The sequence below is a fragment of the Podarcis pityusensis genome, assembly GCF_964106645.2.
Source record: "Podarcis pityusensis genome assembly, chromosome: 12".
Taxonomy (NCBI): Eukaryota; Metazoa; Chordata; class Lepidosauria; order Squamata; family Lacertidae; genus Podarcis; species Podarcis pityusensis.
This window is the reverse complement of record NC_138037.1, coordinates 34,956,533-34,983,064: the sequence shown is the minus strand read 5'-3', so window position 1 is coordinate 34,983,064 and position 26,532 is coordinate 34,956,533. Positions and strand designations below refer to the sequence as shown.

Here is a 26,532-nt window from a genome sequence, read left to right as displayed (position 1 = left end):
ACAGTTAAGTCCAGTCAAAGGCCACTATAGGGTTGCGGTGCTCATCTCGCTTCAGGCCAAGGGAGCCAGCATTTGTCCGCAGACAGCTTTCCGGCTCATGTGGCCAGTGTGACCAAACCGCTTCTGGTGCAACGGGACACTGTGACGGAAACCAGTGACAGAAACTAGAATGGTGGTGCTGTGGTCTAAACCACTGAGCCTCTTGGGCTTGCTGATCGGAAGGTCGGTGGTTTGAATCTGTGCAACAGGAGGGTGAGCACCTGTTCATCTGTCGCAGCTCCTGTCAACCTAGTACTTTGAAAGCACACCAATGCAAGTGGATAAATGGGTACCGCTGTGGTGGGAAGGTAAATGGTATTTCCATGTGCACTTGCACTCTTCACGGTATCCCGTTGCACCAGAAGCTGTTTGGTTGTGCTGGCCACATGATCTGGAATCCTGTGGACAAACGCCAACTCCCTCAGCCTGAAAAGCGAGGTAAGCGCCGCACCCCATAGTCATATTTGACTGGACTTAACCATCCAGGGGTCACCTTTATTGCCAGTATAGCATTTTACACATTCAAATTGTGACTTGGTTTTGGTCTGGAAGCAGTATTCGGTTTTTTGTTTTTTTTTTGTCCTTGCATTTTTCTAGGAAGAGGAAATGTGCCTGTAGGTCCATGTGGCACCAGCTGTGGCTTCAGCTGTCGAGGAATGACTGTCAAACCAGATGTTAGCCAAAGCATCCCAGCAATTTGGAGATGTTGCACCCTTCAGTGAAATCTGCTTCTGTCTGTTGATTGAATTATTTTCTCTCTCTTCACAGTTTTTTGTCGTGTGTATATAACAGAACATTCTTATGTCAGCGTAAAAACTAAAGTATCCACTTCAGCTGAAGAGATCTTGAAAATTGTAGCAGAAAAGCTCCAGCATTCGCAGGAAGACTTGGCTCTGGTGGCTCTTTCATTCTCTGGGGGTAAATTATTTTCAGCTATCAGTAGACCCAGTTTTATTCTCCTTCATTTTCTGTATCTTATCTATAAAGAGAGGGCTGGCACTTTCTAGTGCAAGCATAGGGCTGTTCCCCTATGGGTCCACAGCTGGATGACCATAGTTACAATAAGGAGCTACTTAGCAGAGAGGAGTTTCCATGGCAACTGCTAATTCTTTGGTACTGTTGGATAATGTATTTCCACATCGGGTCTGGATTGCAAAGGAGTGTTCTCGTGTTCAGAAACATGTTATAAGGTTTGCCATTAAGAGATAAATCTCCCAGTTCATAATTTAAGCTAACCTGAGAGTTAGCTGTAAAAAGGGAAGCGACTGTGAAAAAGATATTTCCTCTTGGACTAGCTGAAGTGTATTTGTACATGGAGGAAAGAAGGGGGAGGAAACTGAAAAATATGACTTCTGGAAAAATGTATATTTTGTAAGACAATGTAAGTAATGGGGTTTCCCCCCCTCAGTTTTAAAAGACCCCTGCCTAGAGTCCACACATCATTGTGAGAAACAAGTTGTCATATTTAATTCTTTAAAAAAAAACAACCAATTACTTGCCCCTTTGGGGGTGGGTGGGAATTAGACTACTGCAGTTGATCTGTTTGATCAGCCTGGCTTTGGTATTTTACAGTAGGATTTTAGAGTCCCCGGAAATACACTTAATTTTGTTACATCATGATATTATACGGGGAAAATGCATAGAAAATGGTTAAACCGAAAATGTGATGGGGTTTATCAAAAGGCAACTGAGTGGATTTATTACACAGTGTAGATTCAAAGGTGTACATGTGTGTGCCCGACACATATAGACTGCTCTGTTTTAACATGTTTGCTATTTACTGTTTTCTGCCCATATTAATGAGGCACTTTTGCTGCATAAACCTCACAGCAGTAGGTCAAGACCTAATACACCCATTCAGTTCAGGGATGTAAAGACAGGAGACGGACCTGAAAGCAACAGGAGCAATTGGAGATTTAGTTATCATCTGCCAGTAGGGGAGTAGTAGTAAGTGAATGAGACTGGGCTGATAGATAAATTCCTGGAGAAACTACTCTTAGTGGTTTCAGAAACTATAAGAAGCATGTATGTACTTACTCATGATAGACAGAGTGAATTCTGACTGTAAGAATGCATTTTGTTCTGCAAAATATGTCAATATTTCTGTTTTTCTTCTATACTAAAGAAAAGCATGAACTACAACCAAATGACCTGGCAATCTCCAAATCCCTTGAATCGTCGGCTCGTATGTTCATATTTCGGAAGAATCTGACAGATACTCTGGTAAGGTTGTGCATGCAGGGTTCCAAAATCTTCTGGTTTCCCTCAATACCCAAAGTAGCTGTGAGTCACAAGGTTGTACTAAAAACCATGCTAGGTACCTTTATTAGGCCAACCAAAGTGTTCCAAAATAATGTGCAAGCTTTTGAGTTCCCTAGAACTCTTCATTGGACTAGAATAAAGCCTCGGAAGGGAGAGAGAAAAAACAGCTGGTGTTGAAGCCTTGAGTCTACATCAGCTGAGAGTCTTGAGAAGGTAGTAAACAGCCAAATGAGGCTCTGTCTAATGTGCTGGCTTCATCTAATGTGTTTTCTTTGTATGGCTGTAAAAAGCATTTAAATTGCACAGTTAAATCCTGTGGACTTCACTTCACAGTAATCTTTTTACACAACCTTTACAGCCAGGAAAACATTATTAGAAAATGAGATTAATTATTTTTACCAAAGCTTTATAGAGATATGTTTTATCTATACTGTGAATTTTGTTTTAAGTGACACCTGCACTACATGCATCTTAAGACGGGTAATTCAGCCAAATGGAAACTGGCATTTCTCATTGAGGAAGAGGGCATTCATACTAACTGCTTTGGTGTTGAATACAAGCCTTTGTCTAAGAAGAAAATATCACTCATATGCTGTGTATACCTGCTAGGAATTTGGTGTCATATCAACTTAAGAACTAATAGATAACAGCTTTGGTTTTACTCGCTTTGGAAAACAGATGCTATCTAAATGTGCACAAGTAACAGCCAATCTCACCTTTAAGGGACAGCTGTTTCATTTTCTTTTTTAAAAAATGTCTTCATGTCCAGTGTGTCTCGAATCAATCATTTTTCATCGTAGATTTTTTTTTTATGAAGTCTTTTATCATGGATTCTGAATGGAACCATGTTTGGCACTCGTACTATAAAATATAATGCATTTGTTTTCTGTTGAACATAATAAAACATTTTACTTGGAACACAAACCTCGCTGGTGTAGAAATTCAGTTCATAGGCCAAACACATTTGAGATGTTGGTTTCAGTATAGCTGTGTTCAGGCATTATTAGGAATGACAGGATCTGTCCATTTTTGTTCTCTTGGTTTCTAATTTTTCCATTCTTAAATTCAGCTCTCCACATTTTGCAGAAATTTGGGATTTATTTTTTTTAATCCTCATGAAAATTCTTATTTATTATTAGCTTAATAATAATAACAACATCCACAATAATAACAACAACAACCATAACAACAACAACAATTTCATTATTTATATCTTGTGCATCTGGCTGGGTTTCCCCAGCCACTCTGGGCGGCTTACAGCATATATAAAAACACAGTAAACCAACATATTAGTGTGAATTTCTCCTAATAAACACTTTCAAACTACAGTTTCGACTAATACACACATTTCTGCAAGCAATTTCTCCCAATACAATGCATTTTTGCATGTTATTTTCACTAATATATTTGTTTTTATGCACACATTCCCAGTATATTTGCATCTTTGTAAACATTGTTTGGCTGACAAAGTTCAATCAATCAGTCAAATTATATATATAAGTGCAATTTCAGGGGATAGTTGTTTCAATTATCATATTTCAGAAAGTGCGAAATTGATCAATTCATCTTTAAATGCATACTCCATCTCCCCCCTTCCTCAGGTATTATGTCTGAGTCATAAATATTAGTGGGAGCATGGGGCATAGGGCCATCTGTACCAGTTCTGTCCCCATTGCCCGCATAAGCACTCTTTCTACCCTCTCAGCTTCCAACCTTTCTGGCTAGAGTAGAAACATCTGGAGATGAATATTTACCTGCTTTCACTTCAGTGCATATATAACCCCTGCATGATTGGAAACACTGTGTCTGATCACACTGAGGTTTCCATGAGCATTCAGGTGAGCATGAGTAGAAGTCCCCTTCAGATGTTCCTTTTTCAACTTGGGGAAACAGAGAGGGCACAATATGTGTGGCCTGATGTCACTTACCTGTGCTTGTATTTTCTGCACAAGCTTTATGCCTGAACTGGGCTTATGGTTTTCTGTGATGTGTTGTGTGTGTGTGTGTGTGTGTGTGTGTGTGTGTGTAATTGATTCTTAAGAGTGGTAGAGTTGCCTAATGCAATAAGAATGGATTGATCTCCTTAGTATTGAAAGCTAATTCAGTCTTGGGGCCCATAATTCTTTCAAGGCAAACAGTTTAGACAAGGTACTGAAAAAACATTGCTTTATGGTCAAGATTTCAATTATGTATGCTTGTTCAGGAACTATTTCAATCTGTTATTGATTTAGAACCCTTTTGCTGAAAATGAGGAAGCCCAGCAAAGGTCAGTGAGAATTCTGGGAATTAACACGTGGGACCTTGCTTTGGAATTAACCAATTTTGACTGGAGTCTCTTCAACTTGGTTCATGAGGTAAGGTGCAATGGATGGAAATGCTTGCTGTAATCAGTGCTCAGTTCTCCAGTTTGGGCTGTTTTCAACCAAATGTTTGCTCATGTAATGTCTTCTTCTGGTCATCTCATAGTATGCAACTTTCTGTGACCAATACAAGGGCAGGATACAAATGGGTTAAACTTTGAACCAAAATTCATGTGCATAAGTAAAATGCAAAGTGTCTCTCATTGCTTAATGGAGCTAATTTTTACTGCCACCCAAATTAATTTTAAAAATCTAAATTACTTGAGACTTTGAGGAACTAAAAAGAACAGAGTTCATCAGGCTGTCATTAGTTCTCAGATGGAAACCTATAGCAGCAATTAGTGGATGCCAAGTTGGAAACAAACCGTTCTTGCATTTTTCATAACTATGTCCAGGAGGATAATTGCTGAAAATCTCACAAGATTACTTGAAATTCTGGACTCTTTCTGAACTGCTTGAGGTTCGTTCATAAATTATTAAAAGGAGTTGTCTGGCCAAGTATCAACAGTTACACTTTTCAGAATGGTTAAATTCTCATTTGCATTTTTTAAAAGCCTAATTACTCTTTTAACTGTCTTCCAGCAAGAGCTGATATACTTCACCTTCAGCAGAAAGGGCAATGGGGAAAACACTGTGAATCTTAGTCTTCTGCTTCAAAGATGCAATGAAGTTCAACTCTGGGTTGCTACAGAAATACTCCTTTGCAACCAGCTCTGCAAACGTGTACAGCTAGTGAAAAAGTTCATTAAAATTGCTTCTCAGTAAGTTTCAACCAATGTGAATGTTGAATTCACATTGTCTTTTAAAACTGTACTTAAGGATAATGAAATGATAGAAAGGTGTGTTGCTGTGCCAATAATTTGACTAGTACTTTGTGATGTGCGTATAAAATGCTACATGAGACAAGGACAGACTATTTTGTCTTAAACACACACACACACACACACACACACACACACACAAATTTAATAATGTGAGCTTTTCACAGCCAAGACGCAGCTGGGACAGCAATAGTATAGATTGTTCAGACTATAGTGGAAGATCAAAAAAAATGATTATATATTTTAAAAAGATTCAGCGCACACCTATATATAGATTACAGATAGACCATAGAACTTAGTGTGTGTGTGTACACAGAGATAGAGTTCTGTGTGTAGAACCTCTTTCTTGTTTTACTCTTCATATCTTCTGTGTTCAGCATGCGGGTTGTAGTCTTAAACAACATTAAACTATGAATCAGTAAAATGCTCTCTTTTTTGCATTCCCTGTTGTTGCTGACAGGGAACTCTTCATGATCCACTTCAATTAGGTACTCAAAAGTTACCAAATGTTTTGTCATCTGGACTAAAACATGGATATGTTGTCTATGTATTACCTCATTTGCTCAGCAATTCTAGTATCAATCAACTTAGTACACTGGCATTCAGTTAAAATACATTTTTAAAACTGTTCCTTCAGATTAGTTAAAGTATACTGTGCATTTATACCCCACCTTGGAAACTTATTGAAGAGCATGACATAAAACCCTAAAATACATGGAATACATGGAATAGGAATTCCCATCTGTGTAGCTTAGTGTGAAAAATACAACTATTTTATTAACTTGTAAATAAGCAAGTAAAAAAGTATTTCTAGATAATCCATTTATAATGCAGTATACTCTGCAAATGTCACTCATTAAATGCATGACATCCATCCATTTTTTGCAGCAGTGTTTCTTGAGTTGCATTTTCCAAGCATGTAAATTGCAATTTTGTGTTGCTGAGAAAGTGAAATTCTCCCACCAGACAGCACTACCATTGTTAATGCAATTGCTATGTGGAACATAGTTACATAGACAAGCAGGAAGCACCTGTTTGATAATCCAAATGTGACCAAAGGTAGCTAATAACTGATCAGGGGAATATATAGGTTGCACATTAATTAAATTTGTGTCAATAAACAACAAAATAAACTGGAGGTTGCAAAAGAAAAAGAAAAATGATTCAGGCTTGTAGGCATATGTGTAAACAACATTGGGAGAGATTTAATTTAGATAAGCTCAGAGCTGTGCTACTAAGCAATACTAATTCCAGGATAAAGAAACAGAAACATGATTGCTTGTTAATGATTGGTAGATTTGAGAAGACATTTGAATCTTAATAATAGAAAAATGAAACATTTGGAAGAAGTATGCCACAGTTTCTAATAAATATAGTGAAACTTCTGTGCTTATTGCTGCACTTGGACTATCATATGTCTGTATTATAATCCAAGATGTGAATGAATTTCAGAGGTGGATTTAGGGGAGCACAGCCAGTTTGATTGCACAGGGCAGTGAACCTCAGGGACAGTGCAACTATTATTAAGAATGGAGTACAAGAAGCAGCCGCTTGGCTCTTCCTTGGCACAAGTGAAATGTGCAAATTCACATGAATGCACAGCCACAAATCTCAGGCTGCAATCGTAAAAATGGGGTCAGGTCCATTGAGCAAGTGGGACTTGCATAGGATTGTTCTATTAGTCTTAAATCCTCAGTTGTTTTTAAAGTCAAATGTCACTGCACATACTAAGGGGACTGTCAATAGGGCTAAAAAAAAGAAGATTGCCTGCATTGTCCCTTTAAGTAAAACAAAAATGGCGTCAGGGCAGCCACAGATCTGGGAAACAGACTGCATACAGGTACAAGAACTCTGGAAGCACCTTTGAAGGGGCTAGTGGTTACATTAAAATTGAGGAACAGGGAAAAACAGTGATTTGGGGGGCATCTTATTGGGCCTGCACCTAATTGGGTCACTACAGAACTTAGTGTTAATATACTTGGAACAGTTAATCTACCATGCCTCTCCACGCTAGTAGTATTAAGACTTTGAATATATAGAAAGTTACACCATGTGCTTGTTTTTTGTATTTTTTATTTTCATAGCTGCAAAGCCCAAAGAAATCTGAATTCATTCTTTGCCATTGTTATGGGTCTCAACACTGCATCCGTCAGTCGGCTTTCTCAGACCTGGGAGGTAATACAAGTATTTTGTTTTAAAAATTCATTAAAAATTCTTGTTTTATCTTGCAGCCCACAGGCCAACCTTGGCACACCTAGGAGGCCAATTTGGTTCATGAGGTCATTTCCCCCAAATCACACCCACCCACTCTCCAGCTGACATCACTTGTGACATCAGCTGATGAGCAGGAGGACAGGGTTTAATCATGCAGTGATTGTGTGCCCTGTTCCCAGCAGGGAACAAGATTCTGCAATCAAGGAAGCAAGATTTAATTTCTGCTCATTAGCAGATGAGTGGGGATTAAAGCGCTAAAGATGTTGACTTAGCAAAATACTGGGGGGGGGGGGGGGAATAGATATATGGATGGCCCATGTGGGGTAATTGATAAAAGAATTGGCTGGATCCCCAGGTCTAAAGTATGGAGCTAAACACACTTTCCATCACAAGAGAGCCCCCAGCAGAGAATTGAAAAACACAAAATGATGCAGCACAGTTAAGTGTGGGAATAATAGTCTGATAGACCTTTAAAATAACCTGTTCTAGCCACTTATAGCACTCCCCCCCCCTCACAATAAACAGACCACACGGTTAGTAAGTTTAAATACTTTACTTACAAATGCCAAAGGTTGGATTCATATGTTGTCTCATGCAGAACACAGGTAGAAATACTGGGTTTACAAAATACAGAAATAGCTCTAAGTATGCGGTCTAAGCATGTAGCGAGCAAACTCAGGCTTGTCCTATCTTGGCGAGTTCACATGATGAAAGAAAATGAACAAAGGAGAAAACTTAACTTCCTTTCAGGTGAGGGCTGTGACCTAGCTGATTCTAGGAATACATTTCTGTGGTCTTAACCCCTTCGTGCCTTAACTATGCCTAAGCTTGCTAGTTATGTTTGATGGCAATTTCCCACAAAGACCAGAGTTGTTTGAAGGCTTAAGAGGGTATGGTAGAACCCTTCCAAGCGGCTCTGCCCTCCCTTAGAGAGCTGTCTGTAATCCTCAAAGGGATTGTAACAGAGTCTTCTGTCACATGCTCCTGCGTTGTTGTGAAGTAGGAGAAGCTGCAACAGGAGTCATTCCCTGAGTTTGAGGGTGATGGAAGAACCATCAGGTCAGCATGGTGCACAATCAGGTACTGAGGGCCCACTTCCAAGTGGTTCCTTTAAATCTTGGGATGACATTGGGAGATAGATGCAGAGGACACAATTCTTCCCTATTTAAAATAATAAAATCAGAAAAACTAGCTTTCCCCCTGAAACGTAGCTATCCCCACTGCTCCAAGGAGATTTTAGTATCAGTTCAGGCTAGCACTAATATACTGTTGATACATTTTACTTTTTTAAATGAAATAATCAGAGAGGCCTTAAGACAAATGAGGCAGACAGAGATGTTAGTGAATAAAATGAACACAGATTTTAGGAAGCAATTATAAAAGAATTATGAGAGGGGCAGTCTCAAAATGCAAAAGGATTTGCATCACTCTTAAACATTATTTATGATAAGCAAGTTGATTTTTTATGAGTTTTTTTTATTATGGCTAGTCACAGAAAGAAATATTAAATACTTTTCAGCATACTTGATTCACCCCTCCATCGAATCCCATTTCCTTTGATATTTTTTTGTGTATTGCAGCGAATCCCTGGAAAGTTTAAGAAGCTGTTTGCTGAACTTGAAAGTTTGACAGTAAGTATACTTTCTACAGAAAAGACTTTGATTTCTCCAGCTGTTCTCTTCCAGAGCTTAATGCAGTGATTAGGAACCTGTGGCCCTCCAGATATTGTTGGACTCCAGTTCCCATCAGCGACAGCTGGGATGGCCAATGGTCAGAGATAATAGGTGTGGCAGTTCAACTAGATCTAGAGTTTCATCAGCCCTTGGTTGATGTAAACCTCATCATCTAAAGCTGGGATCCTTAGCTTTTTAGCTTACTGCAGATATGTAGCTCCAAACTCTCTATTAGCCCTTAGAGTGAATGACCTCTTATTTCACTCAGTCAGTCCTCTGTCTTTGAGAAACATTTATCTGCCTCATTTTCCAAGGAAACCTTTTATATTTAAAGCATATTGAGCTTGTGGGTGTGTAACAGATTACAAATTGCCATCCTTTAGAAAGGGTATTGATTTTCTTCTTCCCTTTCATCGCAATCAAATTGTTTCGGTAGGACCCTTCCTTGAATCACAAAGCCTACAGAGATGCATTCAAGAAAATGAAGTCACCGAAAATCCCCTTCATGCCTTTGCTCCTTAAAGGTAATACAGTTTGTCCACATTAAACATCTTCCTAACATTATGTATGAGTACCAAATGGGTGAGATAAATTTTTAAGCGTATTGCTGCTGTTCTGTGCAGTTTACCAGCGAGTGCAAGGGTAACTGAATGCAGTGCAGCTGTGCATATTGATAATAGATATATGTTGCACATTATGGACGGAGAAACCAAGGATCAAGAAAAGAGATTATGTGCTGACAAGAGTGGCAGCAGAGAGGGTGAATAATGGAACTGTAAGATAAGATGAAACCTAAGATAGCGTCTAGAAACCCTTTTATTCTTCAGCTGAGAATTCAAAAGTTAGCTTAATAAAAAGCCGTTCTTTTCCTGTTTCTGTCGTCCAATAAGTGAGATGTCCTGATTAAGGGGAGCGCATGTTCAAAAGTAAAATTCCACCCTACTGTAGGCTGGCCATCTTTAATTCTGATAGGTTCCCTGCTCCCCCCTTTTTCTGATGACCCTGAGATTTTGCTGTGCTTTTTTCATGACCGCTGATCTTCTGTTGCACCTTTTGCTGCCTTCAGCCTTGGATGATGGAGGCTACAATTAGGAGGGCCCATAGCTCAGCTCTACAGAATATGCTTTGCATTCAACCTCAATCTTCAGTATCTTCATTTAAAAAATAAAAAGAGATATTGGAGCCCCACTGCTGGTCAAAAGCGAGCGTACAGATTTAAATGAACCAATGATCTAATTCAGTGTAAGGCAGCGCTATTTTAAGGCATAACCGCAGCTCAGTAACAGCATGCTTTGGATGCAGAAGCTGCAGGCTTCCATACCTGGTAGGTCTGGGACAGGCTGCTTGAGAGCTACTTGTCCGTGTTGCAGACAGTACCAGGCAAGATGGACCTATGGACTGCCTCTTCATAAAGCAGCTTGCTCAGTTCCTGCCGCCTCAGGCCTTAACTAGTAATGCTAAGCCAAAACTCTCAGCAGCATGTCTTGCTCTGTTTTGTGCCTGTGATCTTGTAGTCCCTACAGGCTATGTATAATGGATATAGGTCACACTTGGGTGCATCTTTTAACGGAACACATTGCAGTGCCTGCAATTCTGCTGAGCACTCGGCTTCTTCCAATAGCTCTATCCTACGATTTATAATCGGCCTTTGTTTCTATCTTCTCTAACCACCCCGCCCCTCTTCTCTGGAAAGCTATCTGTAGAGACTCCTTTGAGTCACCATAAACGGCCTCGGCTGCCTTTTTCCCTTTTCTGTAGGCAAAGGGATTAAAGCCCTTTGGCATATCTTCATATAAAGAAACATCTCCTTAGCACAATGGGATTCATTGTTTGAGAGTGTTAACATATTGCAACGAAGTCTTTAGTTATAAAGTCATCTTTGAAGAGGCTGTGTTTTAGGGCGCAATCTTTAAAGGAAAAAAAAGTCTAAAGGTCAGGGTCAAGGTCAGCACAGTCACCTACAATGTTGTGTGGCTTATATGGGTTTTGTGAGCCATGCCTAGTTACAGTTGCTTTAGGGTATCTAGAAATTTTACCTCTTTGCCATGACTGGAACGTGCACATACCTGGTATATCTGAGGGTGATGACAACATTTCCTCCTTTGGATGCCTCATCTTTTTTCATTCTCCTTGGGCACTGTATGTGTGTGTGTTTCTTTCTGTCTGTGTCTGTGTCTGTGTTAGTATATGCCCAGTACTAAATTATTCTTGGGGCCTGGTATCACCACCCATAGCACTCCTGTGGAGAAGTCTGTCCATCTTGACATTTCTAAGTTGTTGGATTCCATGTCCTCCTTGACGTATCTCCATGATGCTCCTCCCTATTATTCCTGTAGAGTTTGTATCCAGAAATAACCATGTCCCACTGCTTTTCTCCATCCCACCAGGTTTCCATTTTGTCAGCTATTTCTATGCTCTATTTTAGACCAGTCCCTCCAACTTGCCCATCTTCACTTGGAGGCTTCTAGCATTAGCATATGAATGCATTTATCGTCTTTTCTGTCTCTGCAGATGTCTTTGGGGCATATGTTTCATCCCCAGAGTGCTTTGGCTTCTTTCAATGTACTTCCAATGCCTAGTTCTCTGGACAGTTTTTGAATATTTTCATCCTCACTTCTGGAGGATGATTTGTCCCAAACTGGATGCTTCTCATCTCCTATCGGCTTTTCCGCAGCAGACATTTTAAAAGCAGCTGTGCCTTTTTTCTTTTTTATATCAAGTGCTTTCCCCCTCCCCCCTTCCCAGTAGCCTTGAATGGGCCCTCCAAGGAGAAGTGTGGGAGGGAATTAACACCTTTTAAGTAAGAGTAAGTAAAGCAGGTGTCGGAAAGGAAATTTGAAAAAACCCCTTTCTTAAATAGGTAAAAAGTACCTCAACAACAATACCCCTTTTTAAGTAATTGAATTTCTACAGTAAACTCTGTTGTTTCACAGACAGTGCTTTTGAAAATCTCGCTGATTTTTCAAATATTTAATAAAACACTGTTTTGCTCTTTACAATACAGCTCAGATGCAATTTTCTGCTCCACTGAATTTATCCAGGCTCATAGTTGTTGGCAGCAAAGCAAATTTCTATCCTTTTTTTTTTCATTCTATCTCCTCCCTCCCTGTTCCTCTTAAGGCTTTTACTTCAGTCTTTAAAGTTTTTTTTAATAAAAAAAAAGCACACTTCAGGCTTTTCAGCGGAATGCCTTCTTTATTAGCATTGACAGTAACAATTTCACCTTCTCCATTTTGCCTTAGTGACAGGGCAGGCAAGGCATTGCAGTGGGGAGTGTATAATATGCAGTGTTGGCACCTGAGTCTAGGAGGTGAGGTTGACAGAAAGCACAGCAGTGTGGAAAGAGTGGAGAAGTGAGCATCAACCAAGGCATCCTGTTTCAAAGGGACCAGTTCTGAAAAGTTTAAGAAAGCAAAGGAACGCATTAGTGGTCTTGGTATTTGCAGCGTTGCAGCCCTTTGTTTATGCTAATGTCTGAAGAAAAATCCAATAGGAAGTAGGTAGCCGATTGATGCTGTTTATGTTGTTCTGCCAAATTTGTATATTTGGGTGTGCTCCTTACAAAACAAAAAAAAGGGACCACCCTTCTCTACAAACAGGTATGCCCGTTTGTTCACTCCGGCCCTTAACCAGAAGAAGAGAGCCAGTGTGGTGTAGTGGTTAAGAGCAGTGGACTCATAATCTGGTGAACTGGGTTCGCTTCCCCGCTCCCCCACATGCAGCTGCTGGGTGACCTTAGGCTAGTCACACTTTTCTGAAATCTCTCAGCCTCACTCACTTCACAGAGTGTTTGTTGTGGGGGAGGAAGGGAAAGGAGATTTTTAGCCGCTTTGAGACTCCTTAAGGGGAGTGAAAGGCAGGATATAAAGTCCAAACTCCTCCTCCTCCTCCTCCTCCTCTTCCTCTTCCTCTTCTTCTTCTTCTTCTTCTTCTGTTGCCATGTACAGATGTGCTCTTTAGGGTTCTAGGTGGCTTCTTCCAGGATAGCCAGCTTTTGCCCAGAAGCCACCAGCTACTGATCTTAAAAGTTGGACAAATTTCCTGTTTGTTTTAAAGCAGTGGTTACCGACCTTTTTTTTGGGGCCATGCCCCACCTATGCATCTCTACAATCCTGATTCCCCCCCCCCCCAGTGATATATAATTCTTATTATTCAAAAAGGGAACTCCTATTCACATGGAGGAAGCCTGAAAGACAATTAACTTGGTCTAACACATTCTCAAATTGCCCCCTTTAAAAATCAAATCGCCCCCCTGTGGGGCGTGTGCCCCATGTTGGAACCATGGTTTTGAAGTAAGGGAGATGTGTGCTTCAGCTGTGGAGAGGGGGGAAGAACACATATTTTAAAGAATTGGAACGACTGAAAAAGTGGAAATTCACAAATTCTGGTTTCCTAGATGAACTTTTCAGCAAATAATGCAGTAATGTACAGAGGGTTGTAGAGTTAGAACGGACCCCAAGAGTCATCTAGTCCAACTCCCTACAATGCAGGAATCCCAGCAAAAGAATCCCTGACAAATGACCATCCAGCCTTTGTTTAAAAACATCCAATGAAGCAGAGTCTACCACCTTCTGAGGTTGTCCATGCCACTGTCAAATCGCTCTTATAGTAAGAAAGTTCTTCCTAATGGTCAGTCAGAATCTCTTGTAATGTAAGAAAAGAGAAAAGTACCTAATGTGCATGATTTCATCAAGAAATTGACAATACATGAACAACTGCTTTTCCAATACTGTCCCCCCCCCCCCCCAGTTCTTTAAAATTTGAGGCTTTCCCCTTACTCAGAGTTTTTCACCGATCAGTTCAGAGAAAATCTAAGAAGAACGGAGCACTGTGTTACATCACTGTCACCATTTCATGCCATGTAGCGTAAAAATGGGGGATATTTATTTATTGTATTTATTAAATTTCTATACCACCCTTCAACTAAGAATCACAGTGCAGTTTACAAATTTTGATGTTTGTCTTGTTTTTTCTTAGATGTAACATTTATACATGAAGGGAATAAAACTTTTCTGGATAACCTTGTTAACTTTGAAAAGCTGGTATGTAACATTTTCTGTTTTTAAGTCCAATACCGTGGCAGGGCGGGAGGCTTGCTACATTGTCACTTATCCACCTTCCATTTTTGTTTTTTTGTTTTGTTAATTCTAGTTCTTCCAAATAGTGTTTCTTTAGAGGCAGGGGTACTGTTTATTCCTCATTTGATTCTGCTTTCCATTGAGAGTTTCTACAATAACAGTAGGATAATGAGCTTTTAACCAAAGGTTTAGCTAGATGCCATTTTATTATATTTTCAAAGACTGGACACAAGATTAGTCCAATAAAAAAATGAATCTGCATAAGAATAAATCATAATATAAATTCCAATTTGTTGTTTCCACTAGTCACAGGTGATAATATTTCTTGTAGACTTTGGGTTGCCTGTCTACAAGCAGAACTGCATATTGTGTTGTAATATTTTGGGCAGGCGTATTTTTAATTTATTACATTTATATTACAATTTTTGTCTGCCAATGAGCTTATAAAATAGTGTCTGCATTTAATTAAGTACTTTCTTGCCCAAATACATTTAACTCTGACTACAACATTATTGATCTCTCTTTGAAATGTGTCACATTAACACGAAAAGTAAAATAACCCTTGATGCACACATTATTGTGACGTTATCCCCAGCATTTAGGTCTTCAACATACTTTGCAAATTTTACTGCTCCTGAGGCAAATCTGCTGCAGGGCGGTAGGGTGTCATGGATAAGAAGGTGGCAAGCCAACAGTTCTGCCATTAAGCAAAGGTTGTCTTAACGCTCTTTGCAAGAGGGGGAAGCAAGATGGCTGGTGTGGGGAGCACGGCCTGCAAGAAAACATGCTCCCAGGCATGCCATATGGTTAGAAGACAGGATTAGTTATTGAGAGCAGGGCACAACAATGGAGAGATCGAGTGAAAGACACATTCTTTCATCCTGCTCCCAGAGTAAAGGGACCCATGACCGTTAGGTCCAGTTGCGGACAACTTTGGGGTTGTGGCGCTCATCTCGCTTTACTGACCGAGGGAGCCGGCGTACAGCTTCCAGGTCATGCTGCCAGCATGACTAAGCCACTTCTGGCAAACCAGAGCAGTGCACGGAAATGCCGTGTATCTTCCCAACAGAGTGGTACCTATTTATCTACTTGCACTTCTTGGGGTGCTTTCGAACTGCTAGGTTTGCAGGAGCAGGGACCGAGCAACAGGAACTCACCCTGTTGCGGGGATTCAAACCGCCAACCTTCTGATCGGCAAGCCCAAGAGGCTCAGTGGTTTAGACCACAGCGCCACCTGCGTCCTGCTCCCAGAGTATAAAAGGACAAAAACTGAAGACTCGTAGCTGCTTCGAAGTTTATATTAATACTGCCACAAATGGCATGTTTTTGCACCAGGCAGAAAACTAGGAAGAGCTGCTCTCTTGAATCTCAGGGAGGAGCCTCATTATGAGTTCTTGGTGGCGTGTCTTGCAAACAGGGCAACTTCAGAGCCACGTTATCAGAAATATGATTTGCACATTGGTAATCTGGCATTTCCACAGAGCTATTCCATTCAACAGCATTTTTATAACTCACAACTGTGGCATGATCTGTATTATGCCAAACAAAACAGGGGCTAATTTTTTAGTAGGTAATCAGTTTTTCTTCTTTGGAAGCTAGGCAGTTTGTGCTTTTATTTTTTTATATAATATCACTAGTGAGAGCTAATTTCAGACAGGTTGCTTCAAGTTTAGCTACTAAGAATTGTTGGGTCTAGTTGAACGTCTCCTCTGCTTATATTGCAATTGTGATCAAATAATAATTGCAGGAAAATGTTATGGACCAAGCCCTCAGCTGGAGCAAATCAATGTAGCTTCATGAATCTATGCCAGTTCAAATCAGCCCAAGATCCAATCATACATGTGCAATGAAATTGGAAAGGTTTTCCTCTCTCTAATCGGTGCAGCCATCTGTGACCTATATTGCCTAAGAAAAGAACAGCATAGAAATGAACTATTTTTAAATAACTATTCATACCAAACTATTGCAATTCCAGAGGCGTACTGGGTAGAATGTTTTCTCTGAAGTTAAGAATTCTCTTCCTTCTTATGTCATGCCATCTAATCCCCATTTAGATAGAAGCTTCATTCATTTGAATGTCATTTCACTAATGGAAAAAATGTGGGGCCTGCCTGGATTGCTAGTCATTTTTGTAAACAATGCTGATGTTAACACACACATACTGAATGCTTATACCGCAGATACATGCAGAATTCAGATAATTTCCCACTGGCCCTGTAATGTATCAAAGCAGCCCTGAATCAATGCTTGAAGTTATCCATGATAGCTTTCTCTTAGAAGATCTTACATTTTCACATTCCCCCCTCCCAAAAAAATCTGGAAATGGGAAGAGAATATGGCTTACCTCCCATGCTAAAGGAAAGGTTATGCCTGCTCTTCTTGTACAACTACCAGAGTAGCTTTTTTTTGGTAAAACTATATATTCTATTGGATTAATATTCAGTGGTGCCTTTTGTATATTATCTTCACAGCACATGATTGCAGACACAGTCCGGTCTTTGAGACACTGCAGACACAACCAGTATGGTGAGTAAAGATTTCTCCCTTTAGCTAAGTTTTGAGCAAATATAAAAACCTTCTTCATAGCAGGTCTCTCTGACCAGCCCATAAAGGTAAAGGTAAAGGGACCCCTGACCATTAGGTCCAGTCATGGCCGACTCTAGGGTTGCGGTGCTCATCTCGCTTTATTGGCCGAGGGAGCCGGCGTACAGCTTCTGGGTCATGTGGCCAGCATGACTAAGCCGCTTCTGGTGAAGCCAGAGCAGCGCACGGAAACGCCGTTTACCTTCCCGCCGGAGCGGTACCTATTTATCTACTTGCATTTTGATGTGCTTTCAAACTGCAGGGACCGAGCAACGGGAGCTCACCCCATTGCGGGGATTCAAACCGCCCACCTTCTGATTGGCAAGTCCTAGGCTCTGTGGTTTAACCCACAGGGCCTCCCGCGTCCCATATGACCCATATGACCAGCCCATATGAACCATATGACCACGTCCCATATGACCAGCCCATATGACAGCAATAAACCATTTTTTGCCCAAAGCAACAGAGACTTATGGTGGGCATCTTAAAGACCACTCACTGTAGCATAAGCTTGAGAAATACAACTAAACCAGTACATCTGGCATTTACATACACCATTGTATATTGTTTTTTGACTGCTTAGAAATAATCCTATGAATGAACTAAAAGGATTTACGCTGAAAAGGGATCAACTTTCTTGTTTGATGCAATCTTTTTTTGTTCACATTTTCAATTTTGTTCATATTATTCATGATTGAGGCTATTTGTCTGAGATGATAGACCTTTTCCACACATATAGAGAATGTATGCATAGACAAGTTACTTGCTAGCTTAGAGGTCATCTGAGGAGAGGAGATATGCAGAGCTAATCGCCTTAGGCCCAGGTGAAATTAGAAGTAATTGGAGAGTCACCATCCTCAGCCATATCTGTTTAATTGATTATCACAGTTACCGTATTTTTCGCCCTATAGGACGCACCGGCCCATAGGACGCACCTAGTTTTAAGGGGGGGAAATCAAGGAAAAAAATATGATTTCCCCCCCGCAGCTCTGGGAGCAGCGGACAGGCTGCACGCAGCCTGTCCGCTACTCCAAGACCTACTCCCTGCTTTTGCGGGAGGTGGCGGAATTCCCCCACCTCCCGCAAAAGCCCACAGGAGCCCCGCGCGACTCCTGCGGGCTTTTCGACCAGGAGGGAGAAGGGACTGAAACGGCCAGTCAGTCCCTTCTCCCTCCTCAGGGAAAAGCCCCCAAGAGCGGCGCGCTCTTTAAAGGGTGCGCGGCTCCTGCGGGCTTTTCTAGGAGGTGGGGGAATTCCCCCCCTCGTAGAAAAGCCAGCAGAAGCCGCGCAGCCCCTTTAAAGAGCACGAGGCTTTTGCGGGCTTTTGCGGGAGGTGGGGGAATTCCCCCATCTCCCCCAAAAGCCCGCAGGAGGGAGAAGGGACTGACTCGGCCAGTCAGTCCCTTCTCCCTCCTTGGGGAAAAGCCCCCAAGAGCCGCTCGCTCCTTAAAGGGTGTGCGGCTCCTGCGGGCTTTTCTAGGAGGTGGGGGAATTCCCCCACCTCCTAGAAAAGCCGCGGAGCCCCTTTAAAGAGCGCACGGCTTTTGCCTGCTTTTGCGGGAGGTGGGGGAATTCCCCCATCTCCCGCAAAAGCCCAAAGGAGGGTTGGAGAGTAGCGGGAGGGCGTCGCGCACCTTCCCGCTGCCCCCCATCCTCTGGGGCTGGCGATGGGGGAAGCGCTGCTTTCTCCACCGCCAGCCTCGAAGCCGGGTTGGAGAGTAGTGGCAAGGCGTCGTGCGCCTTCCCGCTGCCCCCCATCCTCTGGGGCTGGCGATGGGGGAAGCGCTGCTTTCCCCACCGCCAGCCTCGAAGCCGGGTTGGAGAGTAGCGGCAAGGCGTCGCGCGCCTTCCTGCTGCCCCCCATCCTCTGGGGCTGGCGATGGGGGAAGCGCTGCTTTCCCCACCGCCAGCCTCAAACCCGGGTTGGAGAGTAGCGGCAAGGCGTCGCGCGCCTTCCTGCTGCCCCCCATCCTCTGGGGCTGGCGATGGGGGAAGCGCTGCTTTCCCCACCGCCAGCCTCGAAGCCGGGTTGGAGAGTAGCGGGAAGACGTCGCGCGCCTTCCTGCTGCCCCCCATCCTCTGGGGCTGGCGATGGGGGAAGTGCTGCTTTCCCCACCGCCAGCCTCAAAGAGCAGACTCTCCTGGTTTCAGCGGAAGCAACGCGAAGCCTCCGGAGCGCAGGCTTCGGAGGCTTCGCGTTGCTATCGCTGAAGCCAAGGAGTCTGCATTCGCCCCATAGGACGCACACACATTTCCCCTTCATTTTTGGAGGGGAAAAAGTTCGTCTTATAGTCCGAAAAATACGGTAGTCTGGAAAGAAACTTCTTCTTTTTTATTTGAAATGTTGACGCCTGTAGTTAATTGCATTTTGGGCATGAGTTCAGGAGGAAGAAGCTGTAAAGTAACTGATCTCATTCATTCATTTTTCTTTTGTCTAGGAAATGAAGTTCCCCAAAAAGAACATCAGGAGCTGAAGCCCTACGTCCATCACTTGCACATCATCGATAACCAGCAGATGTTGTTTGAGCTTTCTCATAGGATAGAGCCTCGCGTGTGAGTTCACGCAGATTCACATACCTGCAGCACTTTCAATTAAGTGAATGTTTATGCCAAGCATGTTGCTTCCCTTGGAGAGAGGTGAATACTGAGTTTTATCAGTAGCTGATGCCATAACAAGCACAGCCATCTCTTGCAAAGCAGAACGAGGAGCTGTTCGCATCAGCCTTCCTGGATGAGAGAAATGCCATATCCATTCAACTACAGACGGGGAAAGAGAGAAACAGCATTCTTCATATACAAAGACTTGACTTCTTCAAAAAAAATAAATCTTGGTCCAGAGTAGCTTTCAATTCAGACTCTTATCAGTGTTAAATTGGGGGGAAAGAAGACATTGGGACACTATGAAGAAACTTTTTAGCAAGCAGCACTATGTGAGAAAGGCACTCATAATTTGCCACACATGGATGCGCCTCACTAATCATCATGAGCTGCCAAAAGGATTGTTTGTTGCCAAAAAGAAAATAGATGAAAACAGAGAAAAAGAAGTACATACTAAGCAAACTTTCCTGGGATGTGTAGCAACCACTGCTGCATGAACATAAAGAATGACAACTTGTTAGAGCACAGCATACAGACTCATTCAAACAAATTGTAGAATTGGACCAGCAGCAGGTGATACTTCATTTTAGCAGCCTTCCCTTCTGAATGTGTTCCACAGCATAAAGCAAAATTTCACACTGTTAAACTGTTTGCAGCAACAAGTGCAGTGTTTCTACACGGGATTGAGTAGCAGAGTGCACAGTGCTTTCTTGAATGTTTCTCTCAGCTTTTTTTTTTTTTTAATTAGAACTCCCTTTCCAATTAGTCTAATTTAGATAATCAAGCTCATGAGCCGACATGCTTATAGTTTATTACAAAAGGAATGCAGTATGCTTTACTCCTTGATATCTGTACCATAAGAAGATTACTGCAGTTGCCTTTAGATGGGTGTAATGTGACTTCTAAGCAATGGTTAAGTAAATAAGCAAGAATCTATGAGATTGCAACAACCAGCAGCTTCCAACAGGGGGAAAGACCTCAATCACCCTTAGGTTAAATATCACAAAAGCAAAAACATCTGTACCTCAATATTGGAGGGGTGTTCTGGAATGTTTGCCAAGGGCATTACTTACACTGCCAATGAAAACTTAAGTAGCTCCCCTACCTGCCGACTCAAGGAACTAGATTTCTGTAAGAGTCTTATGGGTCTCCAATAAAATTAGCATACAAAACTACCTGAGGGAAAGCTGGAAGAGCTAAGTGGCATGCCCATCAATCATTATTTATTAAGACTGAAAATGATAAATACTTTACAGCTATGTGAAACCTAACCTGCTGTGAGTGCGCACACTTCATTCTTTTTCACTTTGAAAGACCAAATAGACCTAAGGGCTTATCCACACTATTAGTTCAAACTTTCAAGCTGTGGGGCTTGAATCTGACAAGAGGCACCTTTTCATATTGTCTTGAGAGTAGTCAGTTTTGGTTCATGTGAGTGAGAATCTCCTTGAAAGTCAAGCGCTATTTTTGGAATCACAGTGCAGTGCAGCATAGCAGAGGATCAGCTATGATGGGTCCTATCCAACAACTTTTTTGACACTTCCATACCCACACTTCTGGCAGAAGTATAGCTCTCTAGCGAGGGAAATGTGATACTCTCTGGCGCAAAACTGGTTTCTTGAAGATATCTGAATCTGATGATTGCAGATTTCTTGGGCTATATACTATCTGGAAACTTGTTTCAACTCCTTTATCAAAAGCCTGTATCAAAGGGTCACAGCCTTTAATGTCAAAACATGAGTCAAAGGTGAACAAAGAATGACAGTAAAGGGTTGCAAGGATTTGCCTAGTGAGTGTGATAAATACGATGCAAAACAATGCATTTCACTGTGAAAAATCTATTTATATGCATCTTTATACAATATACTATTTCATAGCGGAAATGGTAACATACTTCTTGTGATACTATGCCAGACAGGAGATAACTGTGGGTAAAATCTAGTGTTCTTTGAAATGTGAGTCTACTAAAGCAAATGAATTCTCCTTTTTTATTACAGCTGCTAGGGTATAATCATTCAGGAACTTTTTTCTGCACAAGCTCCTCCCCAAGGGATTGTGTCCTATTGGAAGAGAAATAAAATCAGCTTTAAGTGGTAGGGTTTTTTCAGCAGGGTGGAGATTCTTTCCAATGCATTTTGGCTTCCCCAGTATGAAAATTGTGGAAATACTGTACAGTGTAATGTAAAGACAAGATGTTTCAGAATTGTAACTATATTATGAATATGCTATACATTTTCTCCTGGCAGCTGCTTTTTTTAACCCAGTAAAAGGGAAAAACTGGCTGCCCTTTAAGTAAATATACGGTATGCATTTATGTAGGTGGTTGCACATGTTAGAAACAATCCAGATAACCTATTTAGGCATATGAATGGAGTTTTATATGAGGTTTTCCCTAAAGCAACTCAGCTGAAGAGGCAAGGATTTTTTTAAAAACCGAAAAGCAGCTTGTCTCTTAGGCAGTGGGATTTGCTATAACAAAGAAAAAAGAGAGCTGTTGGGCTGCATGCATTATTTCCAACCGCATACATGTAAGTAGCTTTATTTTAATTGCAGTTGTTGTAAATAACCCCTTTTATGCGTATAAGGCTAACTTGGGGGGTGGGGAGCTGTCGGGCCCAATTAGGCTTAGAAGTTATCAGTTCCTCATCTGTGGTGTTGAGCCACCAGACCTTCAGGTAGTAGATCTAAACATAATAAAATGAGGTTCTCATGCCCATGTTTGCCTAAAAACACTAATGCAGATGGAACTTTGTAAGAGAGAATCAGAACTGCAAAGTTCATAGGTTATCATATATCACCTTGTTGGAAAACTTTCCTAAAGGCAGGATAAAAATTTATGAAATCAAAACAAACCCTTCCCACACCTGTTATTCTTGTCAGCAAAATGCCCCTGGCATCCATGTGTGGGTTTTGAGACCGTAAGGAGCTTGACTGTGTGAGTAAAAATGGACTGGGGGGGGGATTATTTGATTGATACAAGACTAGTTAACATCACACCCCACTTACTAAATCTTCACTTGTTAATGCCACCTTGCCCACACATATACATTGACTAGCATGTGTTTGCTGGTATAATGTACAGATCCTACCACAGTTAATCCTTTTTTCTTTTCTTTTTTGCAAGGCAATAATGTATTTTCAGCTCTGGCTTCCTTGTTCAGTTGCTGGTTTGAAAGTCACTTCCCAATTTCATGAGAGGACCTCTTTTGCTTATTCTTGAGTGTGGTACAATGCAAATATGTAATGATTTTAAAAAAATATTTAAATCTCTACTAGATTTGGCTAAGCAGTGCTGTACTCCATAGGCAGTTTCCCTGTTGCCAGTTACTGAAGTAATGGATAACATCTTAAAGATATTCAGTGGCCAGGATTCAGGCAAAAGGACAAGCCAAAACTAAATTACAAGCACTATCCCTTGTTTGCCAGAAATGAACCAGTGTTATGGACTTTGATTTGGCCTAGCATACATGAGAGGTGGTTGATCGGCATATGTATAATATAAGGCCCATGAAAAAATAGGGGAATGGTATAGAACTCCCAACCTTCAGTACTGTATCAGTAGTATCAAACTTTACTTCAGTCACAGACCAGCATGAGATAAAACATAACGGATAAACTGAACACATATGACTTAAAACAGGTAAGGAATAAAAACTAGCAATTAAAAGGAGATTATATCATACATACTTAAAAAGATAGAAACAGGGACAAACAGTTAAAAGCAACTATAAGGGAGGGAGTGTGAAGGAGCACAGGTCATGTATTTTGGGCCTAGTTTTGTGGCGCAAACCATCCTTCGACAAATATCCATCATGGCAGCGAAGAATCTAGCTAGCAACTGAGTGTGTAGCATTTGGGTTTTCATCCTGAAGAAGCAGGGAAGTATAAAGTTGTTCTGTGCGACCTGGGAATTTATGTAGTACAGTGGTACCTCTGGTTAAGAACGTAATTCGTTCTGGAGGTCCGTTCTTAACCTGAAACTGTTCTTAACCCGAGGTACTACTTCTGGGTTAGCAGAGTCTGTAACCTGAAGCGTCTGTAACCCGAGGTACCACTGTATAGGCAAGATGAACCTAGCTCGTATATCTATACTGGCAGTGAAAAAAGACATGTTCTGTTTCTAGTTGCCCAGAGCCACATGGGCCTTTCTTTTCCTCATATGGTGTCTCCCTAAAGCAGCCTTCCTGAATGGCTGAAGGGCCTGGCAGCGGACCAGAGTGAAAGCCCTTCGCTGTTTTGGAATTTCAAGGTTGGTTATATGTGGCATCTGGGAGGTGAAGTGTCTTCTGGTTTCACTGATTTAAAATTTTGGGGGCTTAGCTAGATTCTGTCTACCAAGTATGCAGAAACGATTGTGCTTTTTAAAATACTTTTTTAGTAACGCTGACACGCACTGATACACTGTTACAAAGAAGACAGTTATTCTCAGTTGTTGTCTTACTGCTAAACAACCAAATGGTAGGGCTTCTTGAGAAGTGCACTCAGATTGCGTTCTGTTAAAATGTACAATTTTGTCTCCAGGGTTCAGCTCAGGAAAATCAGGTGTGTAAGTTTGCAGCACAGACAAGCTGTGGGCAGTGCTGATTGGTTAGTACCTGGGCCATCACAAACCTACCTCTCCCCCATCCCTGGAGCAGTTCTGCGACTTTTTTTAAAAAAAGAAAAGATAGTTGCTTTAAAGAAAAAAAAGGGGGGGGAAGATGTCAGATGAACATAAATAAATGTACATATGGCACTTCAGAATAAAACATGGGCTGCCCTTCTGAAGCATGAGGGAAGAGTTAAGATTGATGATTGAACCAACATTCAGGTAGGTAGTATGTAGATCTTTCATTTACAAATGGGAAGGAAACTGAGATAGCCCCCTGGGAGAAAAAACTGCTGTTATTTCTGTACATACTCTAAATCTCACTGGCTTTAATAGAAAAATGTTAATATATGCTTTATTCTCCCATTAAAATCCAGAGACTCAAGAGTCTCTAGTCCTAGACACACTCACCTGGGAGAAAGTTTCACTGAACACAGTGTGACCTATTCTGGAATTAAACCTGCATAAATTGTGCTGTAAATTCTGGCTCGTTTCCCTCTGTTAATCTATATATACAGACCTCAGTAGTTGTAAGAGAGTCAGCAATTAAAACAGGGGTTAAGAATAAACAGTGTTCTGCAGCAGTACTTTGATGTACAGTCTCTTCATGAGTTTAATGTATTAGTTTCTAGTAAGCAAAGGGGAAAGCTGCAACAATTCAATGAAAAAAATGTGTTGTAAAAAAGCTACAGAGTGAGCTGTAAATATTAACCTTTTTAGCAGAGTTAAATTACTATTTATTTGCATAGCCTATTTATTGCATTCTTCTAAACACTGTTAGATACTGGGGCACTGTCAACAAATAGAGGAGAGACTACTTGCATTGTCCATTCTACCATCTCTAGAGTGCCCTCATGGTGTCAACTTGCATTAACAGTAATAGACTAGATTGCCCAAGCCAAGGTTATTTGCCTAACTTCTCAGGGACCACACCTTGTACTTATCCAACATTATTAGAACTGGTATGTATGAAATGCTCTGATTTACCAGGATCACGGTTGCCAATGTATTCCTTTACATATTTCATGCTCGTTGGCCTCTGTATATATCATTGTGTTGTGTATTTATGAGAGCTAAGAAGCAATTGCTAATAAGCAATAATTTATATGTCGAAATGGCCAAGCAATACGAAGGTAAAACTTGTAAAAGCAAATGTTAATGTTTAAACTTTTTTAATATTGCTTTTCAAAATATAAAACCATATTAATTAAATGGTCTATGTGAGTCTATATTGACCCTTGTTTCTAAATCGCAGACTTCATGGGCTGCTGCTGTAGAACATGAGCATGAGAGTCCTGCTTTCAAATTTCAATATAGTCATTAACTCCCTGGGTGACCTTAGCCAGAACATCATTTCTCGGCTTTACACACACACACACACACACACACAGAGAGAGAGAGAGAGAGAGAGAGAGAGAGAGAGAGAGAGAAATATGGGGTTGATAATAATAGCCTAGCTGATGATTGCTGTAATGATTTCTGAGAGAATGCTGGGAGCAGTTATGGAAAGCAGTGGGATGGTCACTGGTCCATAATATTATCCACCTGCAGCCTCATCAGCAAGATATGCAATCCATAAGTTAGGGCTATTTATATCCAGTCACAGCAGCGGCATAGCCAGAACATACAGCAACTTAGGTTTGAACTGAAAGACAAAAATGATCTTCCAAAACCTGAACGGTTCTAATGTCGGGAGCAGCCAAGCTCAAACTGGGAAATGACTGTTCTATGCACGGCTATACCTTCCTGTGAGCTGCTGGAAATAGGTTCAGTTATATAGAAAGAACAGTATTGTTCTCCCAAGCCTCATTATGCCCTTTCTGGATGTTCCTTGTGATTTGGCCTAGTTATAAATACTTCTGATGGTGCATTCTGATGGAGCAAATGAATTGTGCCTCCAAGTTACCTGTCTTCTTCTATATTGTCGTCTAACTATGACAGAACGTAGTTATCTCTTGTGAGGATGAGTAGAAAGAAAACTAGGGAGGGACCTATGGAAGGGATGGTGTGTTTGCAACTGGTTCTAGTGCTCCTGGAACAGTGGTGGACCTTGGCATATCAAATTTCATTGGCACCCTGTGGATGCTAAAATCTGGCACCCCACCCCACCCACCTCTCATCTTCCATTGGATGTCATAGTTGTGGCTCCCCCTGAAGCTCGTCACCCCATGTGACCACACCGGTCACACTCCTCTAGATCCACTTTTGTCCTGAATCACCTTTTACTGTTCCGACCCCATTCTTAGTATGTCTCTAGACACTTAGGTGAAGCATCACAAGGAGTCACTGCCCCCATATATTGTTATATGTCAACCC

The 26,532-nt window shown here is 41.4% G+C and overlaps 1 protein-coding gene and 1 long non-coding RNA gene across 8 annotated transcripts in view; one reads left to right on the top strand and one right to left on the bottom strand.

Annotated features, from left to right (window-relative positions):
* Nucleotides 1-25,428, top strand: part of RAPGEF5 (Rap guanine nucleotide exchange factor 5) — a 129,006-nt gene extending 103,578 nt beyond the window's left edge. For all 7 annotated transcript variants that reach the window (XM_080974663.1, XM_080974664.1, XM_080974662.1 and 4 more), the window contains 10 exons: nt 808-957; nt 2,165-2,262; nt 4,533-4,655; nt 5,244-5,422; nt 7,567-7,657; nt 9,277-9,327; nt 9,806-9,893; nt 14,347-14,411; nt 16,919-16,973; nt 19,469-25,428. In XM_080974663.1, coding sequence (XP_080830789.1) covers nt 808-957; nt 2,165-2,262; nt 4,533-4,655; nt 5,244-5,422; nt 7,567-7,657; nt 9,277-9,327; nt 9,806-9,893; nt 14,347-14,411; nt 16,919-16,973; nt 19,469-19,587 — 1,019 coding nt within the window. In that variant the 3' untranslated portion in view covers nt 19,588-25,428. The remainder of the gene's footprint in view (nt 1-807; nt 958-2,164; nt 2,263-4,532; nt 4,656-5,243; nt 5,423-7,566; nt 7,658-9,276; nt 9,328-9,805; nt 9,894-14,346; nt 14,412-16,918; nt 16,974-19,468) is intronic.
* LOC308459576 lies at nt 9,903-19,716 on the bottom strand. Its single transcript, XR_013978176.1, has 3 exons — nt 19,608-19,716; nt 16,210-16,352; nt 9,903-12,763 (listed from the first exon to the last, which is right to left on the bottom strand). It is a non-coding gene; the product is annotated as an uncharacterized lncRNA (long non-coding RNA).
* Nucleotides 25,429-26,532: the final 1,104 nt, after the last annotated feature.